The 21,596-nt window shown below is 36.4% G+C and overlaps 1 protein-coding gene across 1 annotated transcript in view; it reads left to right on the top strand.

Annotated features, from left to right (window-relative positions):
• The window catches only part of LOC145670159 (kxDL motif-containing protein CG10681), a 42,389-nt gene that overhangs the window by 7,837 nt on the left and 12,956 nt on the right, over nt 1-21,596 (top strand). The window contains exon 2 of the mRNA XM_081738530.1: nt 4,907-5,106. Within this exon, the coding sequence (XP_081594656.1) occupies nt 4,907-5,106 (200 nt within the window). The remainder of the gene's footprint in view (nt 1-4,906; nt 5,107-21,596) is intronic.

The raw sequence follows: 21,596 nt of genomic DNA, 5'->3' as shown, positions 1-21,596 counted from the left end.
AGAAATAATGTTTTTCAATTTAAGAACACCATCTTTCGGCAGGACAATGGATTAAACCCCAATCTATCAATCATTTCATAAACATTTACCTTCTTTAAAATTATATAGGCGTATGAGAGGATAATTAAAATTAACTAAATATTGGTTACTTACCAATAAATCCTCCCGTGGGGAAACTAAATATTCTCCACATGTATCGCTATAATCTAGTTCCGTTTTTAGTGGATGAGAGAAATATGGTATGAAAAAAGGAATACATACCACCAGACCCATATTTATATATTGTGCGGCCCTGTGCTCTAAATAATTTTCTGCCCCCCACCCCAAACAAACTCATGTCTCAAACAAGGAACCAAGCCGTGATTTTGCAAACATATCAGCTTTTGTTGAGTAGCAGTATAGGTATTACAAGTTGCAACGTAATTTTAAATAGCCTAATTCTCTCAATGATGGTTATGATGTAATGTTCCTTCCGAACGTCCCTGGGCAAGGTGAACCCATGGGAGTTTGCTATTGCCTTCCACGGGATGATGACGTTCTAAGGAGGAGCGAACAATGGAGGGGTTGTCACCGATACGACCCACAAGAAGTGGAAGGGAAGCGACTCCCGAATCCACACACAGAGAGATAGTAACGTACTAGAGATCTAGTGGGGCGTGATTTTGAAGGCTGACACCCATTGGTGGATGTCACTGTGAGACACCAATAATTATTGGTGATAACTGATTAGAAAAATAGCTGTTTACATTATTCACCGTCAGTAATGGTTTAATAGCATCTATATTAATAATACAATAAGCTGTCTGTCTGTAGCGCTTCTCAACTTGAGAAACATAATAGATAGAAATATGAAATTTTAATATGTTTTAAAGCTCTCAGAGAAATGATCCAAATGACCTGTTCCAGATCCTTAGGTCACACCCAGTGCCGTGCTGTGAAAAACCAGCGCCCGGGAGGAGAGTATACGGCGGCGCCCTCGTACATAATTTTCCCCTTTTTCTTTCCTCCTTTTCTTTATTTTCCTCCCGTATTTTGCGCCCGGGGCCATCACCCCGCTTCCCCCTCTCACGGCACAGTACTGGTCACACCTGATCTGAGATATGGGGGTGCAAAGTCCCCATAAGAATAACATGGAGCATTTTTAAAATAATCGAAAACGACCAATATTAGAGTTGAATTCATAGTTTTTGGGGTCGCTGAGATAAATAATAGCAGTCTTAATCCAATTCAACTTCAAGGTCATACTCCACTTTCCAGGGAGGGGGCGAGATTTTAAAAGTAATCGAAAACGACAGATATTAGTGCTGAATTCATAGTTTTCGAGGTCGCTGAGTTTAACGATATTAGTTTTCATGATGTTCAAGTTCATCCTCACTCCTTGGGGAGGAGGGGGAGGAAATAACTTTAAAAATCATCAGATAAGCTAGCTAATTAGTTAACTATTGTAATTAGTGCGAATTAAACACGTTAACATATTTTCTCGCACTTGCGCTGGATCCTGCGGGTCGCTAGTTTTAAATATTATTTTGTGAATCTTTTAAAAAAAAAATCCAAAATTTTGCCGCCCTGTGCTCGAGCACAGAATAGCACTTAACTAAATACGGGCCTGCATACCACCAAAATAAACATATCATAAGAGATGGGTACTGAAAACGATGAACAGAGCACAGAGGACGAAAGAAAGAAAGAAAGTTGAGTTGGAAGAAGCGCGGTCTATGCTATGTCACAATAGTGAGATCCTAAATATAAATGAAAGGTAGATAACCAGATTTTATCAATGTTGCCAGAATCCAGATTGAAAGTCAGTTTATATTTGTGAAGAAAGAATGATTCTTTGATCTCTCGTTGTTTTTCCTGAACCTATCACATAAACCCACTGCAGGTACTACTTACATTCATCAACAGGGGCGCCTGAAGAAAATTTTCTTGGGAGGGGCCCATCTCCATGGATGCCATATTACGTCTGGTATTTAATATAAGTGGTTTGCTCAATTACGTATACATTTTCGTGAGCCAGAGGGGAGCCCGGGCCCCACCCTGCCCTCCCCTTCGGGCGCCTATGTACATCACAGTCAAGACCAATATTTGAAAAAAAAAATTCTTTTGTAGGGCATTACTAATTTGTGATCGTCCAAGTGATCTCAGTGATGAAATACAATTTTTATATCAAATAGGACAAAAGAACGGTTGCGTTCCTCATAAAAATAGTTTAGTCAAACACGTAGATCGGTGTAAGCTCCTAAAAGAAGTTATTCCCAAAGAAGAAAAATCTTGGATAGGAATTCCTTACTTTCCACAGTTATCGACAAACATTCAACATATTCTTGCAAAACATAACCTATCTGTTTCCAGTATCCCCCCGAAAAGTTTAGAAAAGCATCTCATTAGCTTTAAAAGTTATTTTGTTGGTCCACTAAATAAGTCAGGTATTTATAGTGCTCAGTGTAAATGTAATCCTTCATATATAGGTCAAACCATGCGCAATATTAACACCCGAATTAAAGAACATATTAGACAAATAAAAAAAAAGTCACAAGAAGAGAGCATGTCGGGATTTTCACTTCACCTAAAACACCATAAACGCAATATAAATGAGATTAATATGATAGGTAATAATAATAAATAAATAAAGAATTATTTTTTATTCATAAATATAAACTGGCCTTAAATCTGGATTCTGACAACATTGATAAAATCTGGTTACCTTCCTTTGATTTATATATTTATATTTTGGATCTGGCAACAGTGATGTAAATACACACCACGTTTCTTCCAACTCAACTCTTTCTTTCGTCCACTATGCTCTGCTTGTCGTTTCTAATACTCATCTCTTACGTTATGTTTATTTGATTGTATATATTCCTTTCTTCATACCATATTTCTCTCATCCATTTTTATCCTGTTACCTTACCACTAAGAACGGAACTAGCTTGTTGTTCTGATGCGTTTGGAGAATATTTAGTTTTCCTACGAAAGGATATACTAGTAAGTAAACAATTTTTTATCCATTCGCTTTCATTATTTACCCGTCTCCTGTAGCCTATAGAGCATATTCGTGGGGACGTAAAACGAAGGTTTTTTTTTTTTTTTTTTTTTTTAAACTTACTATAATTATTCCCTTACTGTTAATGAACTTAGGAGCTTTTTCCATGTCAGTGTGGTTGAATTAGAATCGTTGTTAATAGTTTAAAAGTTCTTTTTTCTGGAATGTTACTGTTACTTATGGACATTTAACTGTGGGTTTCAAATATAAATAATAATTCTGTGAAACAAGGTATGACTGCTATATTTTTAGTATGATTAATACTAACACAATCTTTCTTCGAGCTAAAAGATTTTCGTCTCCGTGAATAAGGCACTCAGCATTTTTATTAATTTTTCCCCGAGTCCTTGCATTTTCTAGGGATTTCTGACTAGGGCTACTGACATCAGGAGGTAAGCAGGACTATACATGTTAAATTCTTAGCTTATTTGTTTATGTGTGTACTAGCAGCGTTCACCCCGCTTCGCTGGGGTCACCCCGGAACGCAATAAACTTTGTTACTTAGATAATTTTTACTTTTTCGCTTTCAAGTGATATGATAAAAACCATAGAAGATTGGAGTAAATGTTAACATTATATCGCCTGTCATTTATGTTAACCCGCCGAGTGACACGGTCATGTGGGTTGCATATAAATACGGTTAGATTTAGCTATGATGAGCTAACAAAGGATTTGTACGTTATGGACACTTGAATGGTCAATTATCTCAAGACACTGGTAATTGAAAATTAAAGTGATATGATAAAAACCATCTAGGGTCTAAATCTTAATAACCCCCCAAAAATGAAAGAAATTGGTTCAGCCGTATTAGCGTGATGAGCTAACAAAGGATTTGTACGTTCTCTTTTATATATAAGATTATTTTTTTAATGAACACACTAGCTGAACCTGTGCTCTCTATACAGCGCATCATTCACAATGAGCGTGAATCTGCTTGTCATTCCTCACATCTGTACATATCAATTTACAGACACAAGTGAAAGACATCCTGATAAAAATTGGCAAGAGGTATCGTAAAGAGGAGGTTTTATTTATTTATTTTTTTTTAATTTATTTTTTTGTGTAATTATGTTTTGAATATCTCGCACCGTTTGCAAGATTTGAGCCTATTTCGAGATGGAGTTTCTGATTCATGTATGATCAGTGTTTTCTTTCTTCTTGCATGCAGTATGTAATAAGCAAGTACATTATACATACAGTTAAGTATAATGACAGTGATATATGATATACATTAGTATGCATTGGTACAATAATATACATTGGGTAAAACACTCCAAACAGTAAAGATTCATCTTAGACTGGAGAAATGGTTATCCTTCGTTTTTCATGATCATTTCGCGATGAAAAAAAAAAAAAAAAAAAAAAAAAACGGAGAGATATATTAACCCCATATACAAATGTATGGTGTTGGAATGTATAACTCGTAGGATATGAAGCTTTACTTTTTAAAATTTCAATACTTTCAGTGTACTTCTGAAAAATGTAATAAAGAAATAACAGCTTTAAAAAAATGATTAGAACTGAACAATCTACACAAAATTTGGAATCGATCAGTAAAAACGACATCTTTCTAGAGTTTGTGGTTTCCGAGATACCAGTGTCAAAAGAAATGGCCATAAACATATTACCTCCAAAAAAAAAAAAAAATCTCTATATTAAAATGCTAGGTTTATAATTTTCGAGTGTAGAAAGTAGAGAGACTAATTAAACGCAATTTTACATTTACAGTACGTAACAGGCGCAATGTTCAGTAATATGTTTGATTTTGATGTTAATGAATTCAGTGGAGAAGTCTCTTTTTTTCCCCTTATTCATAATCGAGTCATGCGTTGTACATATAATTATTTTCATTGTCTTTCGTAGGCTACAGAGGTTTGAGAAAACAAACGAAATGTTGATCAACTGTAATGCTTTATCTGCTGGGCGTTTAAAGACTGCAGGGACGGAATTCAAGAAAAACACGCACTTGTTGTTAGACATGAAGAAGGATCTCGACAACATTTTCAAGAGGATACGTGCGCTAAAGGGTAAATTGTCGACGCAGTATCCGCAGGCATTCCAAGGTTTGTTTCATGTTTTTTTGTCTTCTGTGTTGTTAGTTTGCCACCAACCGCTGGCTCCCTTTTCCTTAGGTCACATTGTAGAAAAGGTACTTTTACAGAGTAGCCAATGGCTTAAAGCATTATTCAACTAAACGTGCTAGAGACAAAACCAGAAAGTAATCGAGAGGAAGAGGCAGTATTAATAGCAAATAATACATGCTCGGTATCCTTATCGTTCTTAAAAGATCGACATACGAACAACAGAAATAATAATTATTTCAGAAATAATAAAAACTTGTGCTTTTTCTAATACTGAACAACACGGCATGACCATTTGAAAATAAAATTTATTATTATTATTATTATTTAATAGTTTGATGCATTTGTACTCTCAGTGGCGTCGCAAGCTGTGAGTGATGACACATGGCCTCACGCTTTTTAGAAGCTTCACAAAGCCAAAGAACCTAATACAATTTGACACTGTCTTTTATAAAGACCCATCGATTCAATGTAAACACAGACAATTATGAATTCGGATTTGTTTACATGAAACATTACATAATGGTGACTTGAAACAAACTTATCTATTCTTGTAATATTAGGCCAGTAACATAGGCGACAGGCAGTTACTTTTTAACATTGCATTAATAAACGCAAACAAATCTTTCATTTGTTTAGCACTAATAACATCGTTGAGATTAATTGATTTCGACTTTTTAAAATTATTATTAGCTATTTGAAAAAGAAAAAAGGAGACGTTACAAACTTTTCTTGCCCAAGGATTCGCGAACATTTCTCGCCAAGGTCATCGTAAGAATTTACTATGCCGCTAGCTGTATGTTGCCATAATAAATTGGAATTAATTTCTTTACAATAAGCAGTGTTCGAAAACTGCATCTGTCCAACGCAAGTGTAATGTTTTACTACAGTGTATCATTTCTGGAAATCTTTCAGTTTTTGCTATGATTTGACTGCCGACTGATTTTGTTTTTCTTTCTGGTTCTTTACCGGAAACAAAGGAGATATTTGGGGTAGATAAGACATGAAGCAGAGGTTAAAAGGAATGTTCAGGTGGTGAGGTTAATGCATGCACCCCGCAGACTTCGGTGAACTAGAAACATCTGACAACTCCTTGTCATACGTTTCGTGAAAACATTCGAAAGTACAGTACAATCAATCGGATCGCCCAATTGTCATACTAGTGACAGTGTGTGATACGGAACGAGTCGTGTGATCGTAGTGAACTGTGCGTAGATATCGCATTCTCATTAGTATCCGTAATTGGTATCGAGGTTTTTTATGTATACTTGGTAGAACAAATAAAAGTTAGCATTTAGCATTCTGGTTTCAAAATCGTTGAAATCTCGGGTTCAAATCCTAGATCCGTCTATTAGTGGTAAGAACTATTGTTCCGCGAACTACGGATTATAAGTCAGATACTGGCGAAAAATGCAATTGTTCATCAATTACCAGTTATCCGACTAGATTTATCAAATTCCCTCTAAACACAGTATTAAATAATATTACACAACGTTATTAAATTAATAATGTATTGAATAATATTTCAAAATTCTCGTGCATTTTACATGACATTCGATCAAACAGAAATGCGTGGACGGTATTTTACTTGGGATGCAGATTATTGAACATATTCGGTAGTTGGTAACCCTGCTGGAAAGGGATGTTTTGATATTAGTCTCACTTGTGGCCACGACCCGCTCACCGCTCTATCGACCTATACTTTGGTTTGTGGGTAGTTTTAATGGTAGTATATTTATTTATGTGATTTAATTCAGGCTTCAGTTATCTGCATCTGAAACTTAAGAGCCTGACATACTAAAAATTGTAGAAAATTTACCATTGTTTTCTTTGCTTGTCTTTGATAAGTAAAAGGAGATAATAAAATGCAATTTACTACAATCATAGATAATGTTATTCTACAACAGAAATTATGAATCTAAAGAATTTTCAGTTTTGCTGTCCATTGAAATTACAGTGTTACCAGAATAACATTTCTTCAACATCTAAGTAATTCAGCCACTAGAGGAACGAACTCAACTGCATTTGAATCGTATCATGTTGTTTTGGAATCCTGTGGACCACTTTTTAAATAACAGTTGTATTTAGTTTGTAATAAACAAAATAATTTTAATATACTGTTATTAAAATTAAATAATAATGTTTAAAAAGTAGTTCACAGGATTCCAAAACAACATAATACGTAATCAAGTGGAGCTGAGTTCGTTCCTCTAGTCGCTACTGTAATTTAGATTTTGGGAGCGTTGTTATCCTGACAACACAGTAATTTCTATGGATGGCAACACTAAAAATTCTTCAGATTCATGTTTTCTGTTGTAGAATAATATTATCTATGATTGTGGTAAGTTACATTTCATTATCTCCTTTAACTTATCAAAGACAAGCAAAAGAAAAATAGTAAATGTTGTATTGTTTTTTAGTATGTCAGGCTCTAAAATATATACTAGGGATGGCCAGATCCGGATATTTTTGGATCCGGATCCGAGATTTCGGATCTTGGATCCGGATCCGAAAAAACGGATCTTAGATCCGGATCCGAAAATACGGATCTTAGATCCGGATCCGAAAATCCGGATCTTGGATCCGGATCCGAAATTTCGGATCTTAGATCCGGATCCGAAATTTCGGATCTTGGATCCGGATCCGAAATTTCGGATCTTGGATCCGGATCCGAAAACCGGATCTTGGATCCGGATCCGAAACTCCGTGTCAGAATTCGGGTGTTCCGAATCAGCAAAATTTTCGAAATTATTGACAAAGTGATTTTCATTCCTATGCTTAAAATAAGATTTTAAGACACTTTTGGTATCTGATCGTGTGACAGCCTTGCGTTCCCTTCATTCTGTTGATATTTGGTTTTCGTGCCTTAATATGTCACAATTACTCCAAATTTGATTGAGTAAAACTGTCGAGTTAGGTGAGAGCAATCTCATTGTCAGATTAGATTCTAGTGGAAATACTTGACCGAAAAGGTAGTAAATCTTTTTTAAAGCTGTCGTCCTGGTGGAAATTTGTCCTTTGTTTTCTGTAACACTAGTCAAATGCTGGGATGAAACCTTAGTCTCAAGCCCAAGCTTCTTCATTAGACTCTGGCTGCTTACTTTTCTAATTCTTTCTGAGTTATTGTGGTCACTGAATGAGGCCATTTCCTAGTCGTGATGGGCTAGGCCATTGCTAATAGAACAGCCCATAAAATATAGATCAAATCAAATTAAGGAGCAACTTCCTTTTCTTGCTCTTAATGAGCATTTTTTTTTCTTTCTTTAAAAATACGTTTCTCTGTGACCGTACCACTCCAGTTAGAATTAAGAATTGTAGTAGAGATGAAGTTCTAAATGGCAATTAATGTACCAAAATCAATGTATTAATGTACTGTATGTGTATACAACATACCATATGGAGCCTCGAGCAGTAACACGTATCTTTGTAATTAGTAATCCACTACTATTAACTCTGCATAGGTTGTATAAGGAGCTATATCATTCATGTAAACACATAGGCGGATCCAGGGGAAGGGCGAAAAGTCGTTCGCCCCTACCCAGCGCCACCATTAACAGTGTACTTTAGTAGTAATTTGTGGCAATTTCAGATCATCTAAGTAATTTTTCACTGCTAGCATCCCCAACCGCCCCCTAAGAATCCATCCGCCCCCTCCAAGAGTCCGTTCTGGATTCGCCCCTGCGCAAACATAATTTTATACAACTCATTCAAGAGTACATTTTGGTAGCTTTTTAAAATTTTTATCTTAAAGGATTGTCATTTCTCGTGGCTACTTATGCAATTTTGTCCACAGGCATACACGCAATTTCCAGTCATTACGCAAATACATGTATATACTTAATAGACCTCGGCTAGTTGGGGGCTTCGCCACTAGACCCCCGTTACTACGGCCTCGCACCACAAAAGCCTCTAATCATAATCAGTTTAAAAAGAAATGTCTGGGGATTTGCCCTTAGACCCTCTGATATCTCATTTGATCGGCGTATGACCTCGTACCTCGTAAACCTACAACCATACCGAATCTCAGTTCAAATATCAAACTGTATGTAATAACATTCCGGTATCACGAGACATACCGAATTTCAGTGCGAGTACATGGGGGCTTTCCCCCCAGCCCACACATTTGCTCGGTCTACGGCCTCGCACATCATACGCCTGCAAACATAACGAATTTTTAAGGGGCCGCGGTGGCTCAGTGGTAGAGCGTTCACCTCCGGTGCTTGGGGTCCCTGTTTCGATCCCAGCTTGCACCGTGTGGACTTTGTGGTGGACAAACACCGTGCTCGTGGGTTTTCTCGGGGTTTTCCCGTTTCCTCCTACTTTCTTCATTTCATTTATTTCTCATAATCACCGTCTCCTTTAGCCTAACCGGCATAAACGTGGGATGTAAAACACAAGCATTTCATTTCACAAGATAACGAATTTTTGTTCAAATAACAAGTTTCATTTCTCTAACATTCCAGGATTCCGAGATATAAAAGTCTTTTCTCCCCGCCCCTTTACTTCCCCTCTAAGACATACATCAAAAAAACGCTTAAATACATACCTAATTATTTCAAATGTAAAGTCCAAATACCAAATTCTATGCTCCTAACCTTCACAGGTTCCCAGATATCGACATGTTATTATAATAATTACAATCCCCACCCTCTTTCCTTTCCATCTCTTTTCTTTTCCTTTTTACTAAAACGTCAAAAAACACTGAAACACATGTCAAATTATTTTCAATGAGAAGTGCAAATACCAAATTTCAAGTCTCTAACCTTAAAGGATATAACATATTAATACAATAATTGTAATCCCCACTTAATTTTTTTCTCGCCCCTTTTCTTCCCTTCTGGGCCACACATTTAAAAAAAAAAAAAAAAAAAAAAAAAAAAAAAAAAAACGTTGAAATACGTATCTAATTATTTTAAGTGAGAAGTCCAAATACCAAATTCCATGTTTCTAACCCTTTAAGTTTCCGAGATATAGGCATATTATTATACTAATTGCAATTACCACCCGTTCTTTTACTTTCTACATCTTCCCTGCCCCTTCTAATTTAAATATCAAAAAGCACTTTAACAAGTATCAAATTATTTTCAATGAGAAACCCAAATACCAAATTTGAAGTATCTAACGTCAAGAATCATCAATATTTTCCACCCCATTTCCCCCCTTCCTCGTCGAATTTCTCAAAGTCCTTCCTTAGTGGTATCCTACGTCACAAACCCTATAAACTGTCCAAATTTCAAGTTTGTAGCTTAAGCGATTTGGTCTGTACGGTGATCTGTCACTCACTCACTCAGTCACTCAGGACTTTGCCCTTTTTATAAAGAGATATTTAAGATTTTATGGGAAAGCCATGGATTTTGTCCTAAGGCCGCCAGTGTCTTAGAAATGTAATAGCTTTGCTATAAACTTTAAGCAATCAACTGACTGATCTGCGTCTATATGTATTATGTAAAATACCGCTTATGATATTTATTTTGCTCGTAATAAAAAAAAAAAAAAAATAGAAATGATGATGAAAATTCAAAGACATCCATGATTTTAGCGTAATGCTGCAGGAGTTCAAATCATTGAATTAATCATAAGAGCCGATTGTATAAGATAGACTACATAAAATTCCAATGTGGCACAAAGAAAATATGCAGCATTACTATGCAGTTTTTCAACGTTATAACTCATTCTGAAAATATTATCATAGGTCTCACAAACAATCGAATTTTAATCCTAACTCGATTAATATATAACAAAAGGCAGATCTATACAACTACTGACTTCAGATGAAAGTGGCATACTTGTAGTACGTTTAAAGATATACTAAAGACTAAATGATGGGGTGTGCGGAACAATGGTCTAACCCGAAAAATGTGAAAATGAGATTTTGATGTAATCTTTTGTCATTTAAATTGAATTGTCTTCCCACTGAGTTAGATAAAATTCACCTAGTCAATTTTATACATATGGATATTTTAGTTCTGGGTCTCAATCTAAGGCCTAAAATATTCAAAACAGGAGTATGAATCTGAACTTCGAAATTTCGGGTGTGGATCCAGGAACCGGATATCCGGATCCGGATCCAATGTTCAAAACTTCGGATCCGGATCCAAGATACAAAACTTCGGATCCGGGTCCAAGATCCGAAATTCCGGATCCGGATCCAAGATCCGAAACTTCGGATCCGGATCCAAAATCCGAAACTTCGGATCCGGATCCAAGATCCGAAATTTCGGATCCGGATATCCGAGATCCGGATCCGTCTGGCCATCCCTAATATATACTTCCGACAAATATTAAACTAAGAGAATTATAGATTACCAGGGGCGAGCGCCTAAGGGTGCACTGTGGTCGTAAACTTGAAAAAAGCGGAAGTCCGAAACAATGGAAGTCGACGGACGTCTCTCTATCATTCTATACGCAATTGTCCTTTCTAAATCGATTGCAACTACTGTGAAAGTGATTCGAAGTACCCCTGCTGCAATACGTGCAGTTATATATACACAGGGTGATCCAAAAAGTGTGGAAACCCATCGCATAAATGTCAAATACTGCAAAATATAACCAAAGGAACAATGTAGAGGAGTAATAAAGGTGAGAAGAAATTGGGGAGGACATAGAACAATGAAAACTACCATCTTGAAATCCACCATCGTGAATCGTACATACAGTTTATAAATTGAAAACATAACATGTTGACGCCGTTTATGAATTGGACATCGCTAGCCAGTACGAAGTTACGACAGGTGTTAATATGCATCTAAGAAGCGGTTACAGGTTCAATGTGCTCTTCCTTTAATTGTATATGCAGCTAATAAAAAGACTGTAAAACAAATGTGTGTTTGGCCTTAGGATACAAAATTAAAGTTCGCGGTTTTGCACTCGCACCATCTTCGAAGAAACACTAATATTTACTGGAATGTAATTTACTTCAGGATTACGTTGTTTCGGTAAGATTAAAAGATTCAGTATAAAATTATCTTATATAGTACTGCACTGACATGTAACATACAGCAGCTCCACATGACTGATAGTTTATCACTGCAGTATGTATGAAGCTTTCACTACAACTTTGATTTAGGGACGAAAGGCAGTCCAAATTACGTGCAAGACAATATGTGTTTTTCCTTTGTAAGGCTCAAATAGCGGATCTCGATTGCGACCACAACAATATTACTCATCACGCATTCCTACATTTCCTGTTAGATGGAGCTGAGTCCTTCAGCTGCACTTGGCTACAGCTACTTCCAATGCTCAACCTTTGTACTACTCATGGTCAACTCAATAAACCTTATTTTGCAGATAAGCAAGGATAAGCTTAGACTGCAGAGCTACTAACATCAGGGTATATGTAACTTTTAGGTAACACTTAACAAATCTATCATATAAATGATACGATAATAGATAACAAATAAAACTCTTCACTAAACACACAGTATTTGAGTCTAAGATACTATCCAACCGCTTTCATCGACCTCAGAAACAATATAAATGGTTAAGATTTAACTTATTGTTTGGTTCATTTTTTACTGATTTTTCGGCCCTTTTATTTGTACATGTTTATATGCATTTTGTGAACAACGAAAATATTTCTATGTCCTGAAACTCCGGGTTTGGAAGCAGGAGAGATACTTGCAATTAAATATCAATACCGATTTCATAGGCGTCGAAGTTGACAAAATCGATTTTTAATCGCTTTTTCCCAGTTTTCGACCACTGTGCGGCGCCCAGTCCTCAAGTTATCTCCACCGAGCTTGCATTAATAACTAACTGTACCATAAAGTAGTGCTTTTCAATCTTCTCCAGTTTTCTTTTTTTCACACTAGTAGTGTAATTTAAAATTCTGCGGTATTTTTTTTTCATCATAATTAATGCCAAGTTACTTTGTATTTTTAATAATAAAGAAATACTACCTCCGGAACTACAACTGCCTGACTATCGAACAAGTAACAGTGTCTCGTGTACGCCTCGTGAAGGAGTTTGGTTTATATGGCGCGATATTTTTCTCAATTAATATTGAAACTAGAAGTGGTAGTAGAGTTCTGCAACTTCTAGTATTAGTAGAGAGGTTAGAGTGGAGACGGAATATATGATAGCTGCTTGATATTTAAAACTCAGTAAAAAAAATATAACTAATAAAGCATACAGAAACTTAGGTTTGGTAGTAAGAATAGTTAGAGACTTTAATGCGATCATGTGTTCAAGACACTGTACACATCTTTCATGCGGTCGAAATTAGAATATGGCAGCCAAATATGGAACCCGAATCATATTACCTACACAACACAGATAAAGAGATGATACAGAGTAAATTCTTAAGATAACTCACTTACAAACAGACAGGTCAGTACCCCAAATTTCAATCAAGTGCTACCATAGTAGCGAATTTTAATTTTGAAACCCTTGAACACAGGAGAAACAGGAGAAACACAGAAGATATATTGTTTTTATTCAAAATTATTAACAACGAGATAGAATGTTCAGAACTAACAAATAAGATTGCACTTCAGGTTTCAACTTTAAGAACGAGGCTAGCAAACATAGACTTTTTTATCTGTTTGAAAGCTAGGATGAATGTACTAATGAAGTCTCCTATGTGGCGAATATGGGCTTCTTATAACAGGTACAGCAAAGTAAATAAAAATTCAGATATCTGTAATATGTCTGTAGTATGTCCGAGCTGAACTGTTGAACCACTTTAGAAAACTATACAGAAGACTGTAATTGAGCCCTAAAGGCCTGTTGTATTCTTAAGTAAATAAATAAATAAAAGTGAATATTCTTGGGACACTCGATTGTAGAAAACCGTTTCTTGCTATATATTACCGTTTTTCCTCAATACATCCAGTATTACAAAAGGAGATTTCCCCCTCATCCCCGTTGTAATTCGCACACTGTTCACAGATATAGACACGAAGCGTTAAGAACATTTTTTACACAACGACTATGGTAACAATAATATAACTCATGATATCAGTATATTTACGGAATAGGTTACATTTTGTTGCTAGTTAACATGGAACATTGAAAGATTTTACAACTGATTTGAACATTTCTATTGTTTTAATTCATTATAAACATATGGTGAATTATTATTTAACTTGTAGTTACAAATGGCTACTTTATTGGTTAAAGTAGGGCCGCGGTGGCTCAGTGGTAGAGCGTTCACCTCTGGTGCATGGGGGTACCGGGTTCAAACCCTGCTCCCGCCAAGTGAACTTTGTGGTGGACAGACACCGTGTGCGTGGGTTTTCTCGGGGTTCTCCCGTTTCTTCCCACTTTCTTCATTCCACCATTTCATTCATCTCTCATAATCACCGTCTCATTTAGCCTAACCGGCATAACCGTGGGACGTAAAACTCAAAAATTTCATTTCATTTTTATTGGTTCAAGAAAAAAGAGAGGAGCGAGAATCGAACCCGGGACCCTTTGTACCTGAGCCGTAGATGCTTCTCACTGCCACGCCGTCACTTGATAACTTTACGCGTCATATCATATATGTGGCGAATCGGAAACTTTAAGACGCGTTTTCTTCGTTATTTTTGACTATTGCGCTCTCCCATTTTGTAATATTAACACTTTTAAATGTGCACTACTACCTCGCGAAATATGATCCTGAAGTTCATTTACCAAAGTCTGCTTTCCCTTTGTATAGCCATAAACGCTGAAACCGGAAGAGATTGGTTTCTGCCACCTATTCTTAGAACGCTAAGTTGACTAATAAAATATATATAATAAAATTGTCGCTATCTTTTATATTTTTTGCTCTATGTAAATTCATATTGAAACCGGAAATTGTAATGTATTTCTATCACTTCCGGTTTTAATAGAGAGTTAAGAATGGAAATGAAATGTATTCTTGGGGCGCTTAATCTATTGCAGAAAACCACTTCTCAGTATCTATAATTTTTGCTCTATAATGATGAACTTTTAAAGCGAAAATGGTCGAATATCAACTTGATACTTTCGGTTTGAATATCACCTCTACGAACATCAACTTGATTTTGATCTTTTATATTTTGGCCGAAATTATTGGCGATCCACCAGGTAGTTTTCGAGATATTTTGTCTCCTAGATGCATACACACGGACAGATAGTGTAAATATATAAACCAAACTCCTTAATAACGAAAAGTAATTATTACTATCATTTAGAAAGGTACGGGGGGGAGGGGGTTAAGGTTTCAGCCTGATCCAGAAGGATTTTAGTTTCAGACATGAAAGTTTCAGGATATTCAACGTATTCTCGAATGTCAACCCACTGGCTCATCGTTACTTTCAATTCTCTAACCCCTCCAAGAAAATGATTTTTCCTGATCTGCAAAAAACATTGCTCCAACTACTATAACCTCATTATCATTGCTAAATTTCTGTCCTTTCAGAACTTAGTTTAGGGAAGAGATAATCAGAGGGCGCAAGGTCAGGCGAGTAAGGTGGGTGGTCAACGCACTGAAACCTGAAGTCCCTCAGAAAATTTATTGTTCTTTCAGCCTTGTGAACGGGAGCATTGTCTTGCAGAAACGCACATCTCTTCTCAACTTCACCTTTTCTTTAACAGCGCCCTTTAACTTATCCTAAATACTGCAGTAACACTCGGATGTTATGGTTTTTTCCTTTGGAAAGTAGCCTGATAACAAAACACCATTCTTATCCCAGAATATTGAGGCAAGTATATTGCCTATGGACCTCTTTTCTTTGAACTTATTTGGTGTTGGAAATCTTGAGTGACGTCGCAAGCATGACTGCTGTTTGCTCTCAGGATCAAAGTGGTTAAACCAACTTACATCCTGGGTAAAACATCTGTTCAAAAAATCGTTCTTGGAGTTTCCAGAATAACACAAAATCAACTGAAAAGATGTCACACATTTATGTTTCTCTTCGGCGCTCAAACGTTTAGGCATCCATTTCGCGGAAAGCTTGTGGATACATGTACAGCTGATCATGCTTTATTGACCAGACACGTTCTTTGGATATCTGCAAGGTCTCAACTATTGCTTGAAATGAAATTCGTGTGTTGCTCAAAATCAGGTCGTGAACTTGATCCACTTTCTCCAGAATTCACACTGATACTGGCTTCTAACATCTTTCACCATCTTCTGTTGAGAAATTACCACATTCATACATAATAATCAGAGGGCGCAAGGTCAGGCGAGTTAGGTGGGTGGTCAACGCACTGAAACCTGGAAATGAAGTAAAAAGAAATCTTACAGTTTAACATGTCACGATTATGCCCTTTAGGCTAAGGGGGGCGGATGATTAGAGCAAGTGAATGATGATGGAAAAACTAATGCAATGAGAATCTGGAAGGGATCGAAAGTACTTCGAGAAAACTCACGAACACGATGTTGTCCACCAAAAACTTGTTTGGTCGGGGATCGAACCTGGGAGTCCATACACTAAAGGTAAGTGTCCTACCACTGAGCCATCGTGCCCCCATTGAGCACAGTGGCATATGAAGAACAGTATACACCCAATGTGTCTACATGCAACTATGGATTTCCTTCGGCGACTTCTGTTGCCGGAAGAACTTCAATGACATCTCGCAACCTCTCCTTGGTGAATTTCACATTTGGCTGCGCCATGGTTCAGTCAATGACCTGAAAAGAAAGGACTGTTAGTGAAGTTTCCATGACCGCAAACAAGGCTGAACCCTATTTTTCATAGCAGTTTTTATTTACATACTGTATTTAGTGACACAGGCAATTTACATATCACATGACCATTAATTAACCAAGTTGTTCAAAATTCAAACTCAAATGCCGTTATTAAAGTGGGCGAGATTCAGCCAAGGCTCTTGTTATTAAGAAAAACTAAAAGTAATAATAAAAAATTATCGAAGTAATGATAAGAACAAATTAGCACATTCAATATGAAAAGTAATACATATGAAAGTAAATACAAGTAATTTTTTAAGAGGGGGATGGAGGAATCAAGTAACCTAAAACTACGATACATTTGAAATATAGAAAATTATACATGACATGAATGCTAAACCCTGTTCGGCCTAAGCTCTAAACTTCGACAAACAAAGACACGTGAAATTAAATCTCGCTGATTTGCTGTTAGCCTACCGACGCTTATACTCCTGCGCAAAATAGTTCGTATGATTTGGTTATTACTTTTACTATGAAGCTCCATATAAAAGTGCTATATTATTATAAATGACAAAAATATAATACGGATTATCTAATACTACTACAATCCAGTGTGGTTAATAAACAATAGAAATAAACACTAAGCATGCGCAGTAATTATGGCGCCAATTCAGCTGTAGAGGAGTGTTCTGCTTTTAAGTCTGAAAGATGGTTGACATGAATCCTGGTTCCGCGAGCGTTGTGGTGAAACACCAACAGAGGAAACATGCTCAAAATAATATTTAAAAGTATGTTATAGATGACCTTGCTGAAGAGGCAGGTTATGTTGTAGTTCGTTTCCCCCCATATTATTACAATCTAAACCCTGTTGAGCTTATATGGGGTCAAATAAAGGACTTCATAGCCAGGCACAAAAAAACATTCAAGTTGCATGATGTAAAACCTCTCATTGGGTCTGCCGTGTCTGAGATTACTCGAGAAGGCTGGACGAAGTGCGTTCACCACGTAATAAAAGAAGGAAAGAAAATGTAGGACTTGGATGACTAAGTGATGGGAAAAGACATGAAACTCCAATCAATAATAAGAATGTATTTTTCATGTAACAAAAATGTGAATGACCTTCCTCTTCGTATTGTTCTTAGTAGTAGAAGTATTATTATTATTATTGTTCAACCAGCCCATTTACTTTATTATTCTTATTATTACTTACAAGCCGAACTATCCGTTTGCATTTTGCAAACACTGCATTTTATACATTTGTCAAGCGTGCTCTCGATACTCACTAAGCAACAATTGCTTATTAGCGAAATTCATTTTTTTTTTTAATCTCGAATTTTTTTCTTTTGTTTTCTGCTGCTGCCCTAAGTATCTGGACAACACGAGGCAGTATTGTCAAAATGCACTTGTATAATTTGCTCCTCCCCATGGGTAGTGGGAACGATACATCACAAGCCAATCGTATTTGTGACAAGCGGAAGGATACAAAAAATTTGTGTATCTGGGTTTAGACTTGACGCTGAACAGTGTATAGAGGATAATCATAGTCGTTGAACAAGTAAACTTTTAAAATGTTTTTAGAAGTTGAATGTCTGCTGTTCTTTAATTGTTTTAGGCAAAGCATTCCATGGCTTCAGCCTTGATATAGAGAAATATCTATCTGCTTGCTGTAGTTTGTGTCTTGGTATATCAGATCTGTAATTGTTACGAGCCACATAAGAACGAATATCTGACCAATGTGTGAGCTTAATATGTATAAGTATTGAGGCTATTAAATTTTCAAGATTTTACGAATAAAACAGCAATAGGACATTAGCATATTAGTATTCCATCAGAACATTAATATTGAACTTAGTAAAATTTGTTTCCTTCTTTTTAGGGCTAGCTGAATGCGTGTATTATGTTTTTTGTTTGTTTGTTTGTTTTGTTTTGTTTTGATTTGTTTTGTTTTGTTAGATTTGTGAATCAAAAGAGGTAGTTCATAAACTGCATCTCAATAGTCAAAAAAAGATAGAATAAGTACATTTTTGAGCGGCGTAAAAGATTTATTGATTTATTACACTGAGTAGAAATGTGCTTATTCTAATTTAGTTCCTCATCTAACAGCAACCCCAGCGTTTTCCTTTCATTATCTTCTAGCGGACTATGTACCTAATTGTTTATAGTGGCACAGACCAAGATTCAAATGTCTGTAGCTGTAAGAGTCTTGATTAATAACTATGAATGTTACTAATAGCACTGTAAAGTCCACACATGGTATCAAAACTCGGGAAATGTATGAATCTGTAACTTTTATCCTTAGATCTGTAAGATTGATTTTGTACAGTTGTTGAGGAGTTCCTAGGATAGTATATGAATATTTGGGAAGGTGAATAATGAGGTCATTATCATTACACCACTGAGGTAGAAACACCAATATTTGCATAATGTTGTGTGCCAAATGTATTCAATGATTATCAGATTCAAAAGATGGGGAATGTAGAGATACGCAAACTTGGGGAGAAATGGAATGGCTATCATTAACAGTGAAGACTCAAGCCATGGCGGTCTGGAGATGTTAAGTTGCAGTATTTTGAACTTCAGCATTTGTAGATTTTTCTTCGTGTCCCAGTTTAATGCACTTTTTTTTTTTAGTTTAATACCATTAGTGTAATTTTTGCCTTTCACCTGATGATGGTTACAGCGTCACCGGAATATATCGACTGGTAGTTTTACTTCTTGAATGAAAAACAGTTTAAAATGCCTAATCACTACGGAATTAAAATACCGCTAATTTTACAATAATTATGTGATACGGATGAAGTATCGTTATCACGAGTCACCTAGTAGCTTTCCGTTTGCAGCTATTTAGAAACGCGAAAATAAATGCTGATTTTCTAAATGGGTGGAAATCAAAAGCAGATGAGTGAGTCGTGATGACGGTATCTCATGTAAAATAATATTGTCTAGTGCGATTTTGTTCCACTATTCGATTATCTTTTATCTATTTGAAGATATCACATAATTACTGTAAAATTAGCTGTATTTTAATTTTGCCGTGATGGAGCCCTCTTAGGCAATATTTTGTCTTCTGTTTGTATTTATTTAACGAAACTACACATTCCCGTCCTTCCAAGTGATAAATATTAAATGCAGCTCACCATAGTTGATGCTAGCGATACATGACGTGTCTTTGTCTATTCCGCGATAACTTTCGTACAGCTTATCCGATTTTAATGAAACTTAGAATGTGCTTTTGTTCAGGCGTTCCAGATCACTCGATAATAATAGGGTAAATTCACCCACGACTTGGAAATGTAAGTATATAACGAGGATAACTAACAGCATTCTGGAAAAAGAGCTGAATATAAACAAAATTGTCTCAATCGTTTACGAAAGAATCATTCGAGGAAAATAAAACTTATAGATTTGTTTCGTGAGAAATGACTTATTCCGTATTGTAGAATTATTAGTGAAACATTTATTTTTCGATGTGAATAAAATCGTCTAACTCATTTTTGAGAAAATCGTCCAGAAAGAACTCCATTACCCCTTGTGGATTTTGTTTCATAAGAAATAGATTTATCTCATATTGTAAGATCGTTAATAAAACATTTGCCAATTGTCACTTAACATTAAACATTAAAAATTGAATAAAAAACGTTAAACTGGGACGTTAAACTTAAAAATTTCATTTTTCACTTCATTTTTGTATAGCCAGTATTGATAGCAGTATTATGATATGTTTTGTAAAATGCTTGGTGTAGAATTTTAATAGCATGTCTGTGCATATGATATTTGTTTATATTGAGAGAATACGTTCATACCGACTGATTCTTGATATGTATAATACGTGTTAATTCCAATTGTATTAAGCTTTTTGTAAGTTGAAGACAGAATGGTTACTATCCCAGTCTACTTATAATAAGACTCTACGTCCTAGTTTGATTAGAGTGGTTACATCATTCGTAATAATTTCAAAACTCGGATATGTGTAAATCCCTACTACTATTATAGATGCAAATTTTAGACTTATAGTACGTATCGCGTCCATGCTTACGGCTGGTCCCACCACTGCCGTACTTCCCTGTATCATATCATGCCTGTGAATGCAGTATTATGTTTCTGCAACAAAACGTATAACGTTGTTGTTGATATAGCTTTCCCATTCGATTGTTCTCTCGCCTCGCATTTTTTAGGCGAAGAAATGTTCTTTGTATTTCTTTATCGCAGTGTCGTCAGTAGTTTAAGTGGTATTGATTATGACTATTGTAAAATTCTCCCCGTGAAGGAGTACGTAGAGCTTAATGGAGTAAAACTCTGTTCGGAATCTTTTCGTAATACCGGTTTTATTACAAAATCCACCATAAATAGTATCTTACAAGAATAGTACAGTAATGTAATTTCTCTAATACAAGGTAGAGAAAGATGATTTAAGGCCTGAACAGCCTGGGATAGGATCTCCACAGAGCTCCGAAGCAAGCTAGGTGAAGTGGGTTAGGAATTCCCAATGCTCCGAAGCAAGCAGAGTGGGGGGTTAAGAGACACAGAGCTCCGGGCAAGCTAAGTAACTGAGGTTGGGAATCCCTACAGAGCTCCGAAGCAAGCTGAGCGGGAGAAAGGAAAGCCTAGAGTTCCACAGCAAACTAGATGCTTGGGTTGGGTATCTCCTAGAGCTCCAGGCAAACTAGGTGAAGTGGGTTAGGAATTCCCAATGCTCCGAAGCAAGCAGAGTGGGGGGTTAAGAGACACAGAGCTCCGGGCAAGCTAAGTAACTGAGGTTGGGAATCCCTACAGAGCTCCGAAGCAAGCTGAGCGGGAGAAAGGAAAGCCTAGAGTTCCACAGCAAACTAGATGCTTGGGTTGGGTATCTCCTAGAGCTCCAGGCAAGCTAAGTGAAGTGGGTTAGGAATTCCCA

The sequence above is a fragment of the Thermobia domestica genome, chromosome 2 (assembly GCF_964235325.1).
Source record: "Thermobia domestica chromosome 2, izTheDome1.hap1.1, whole genome shotgun sequence".
Taxonomy (NCBI): Eukaryota; Metazoa; Arthropoda; class Insecta; order Zygentoma; family Lepismatidae; genus Thermobia; species Thermobia domestica.
Note: the sequence above shows the minus strand (reverse complement) of the source record. Positions and strands in the feature narration are given on the sequence as shown.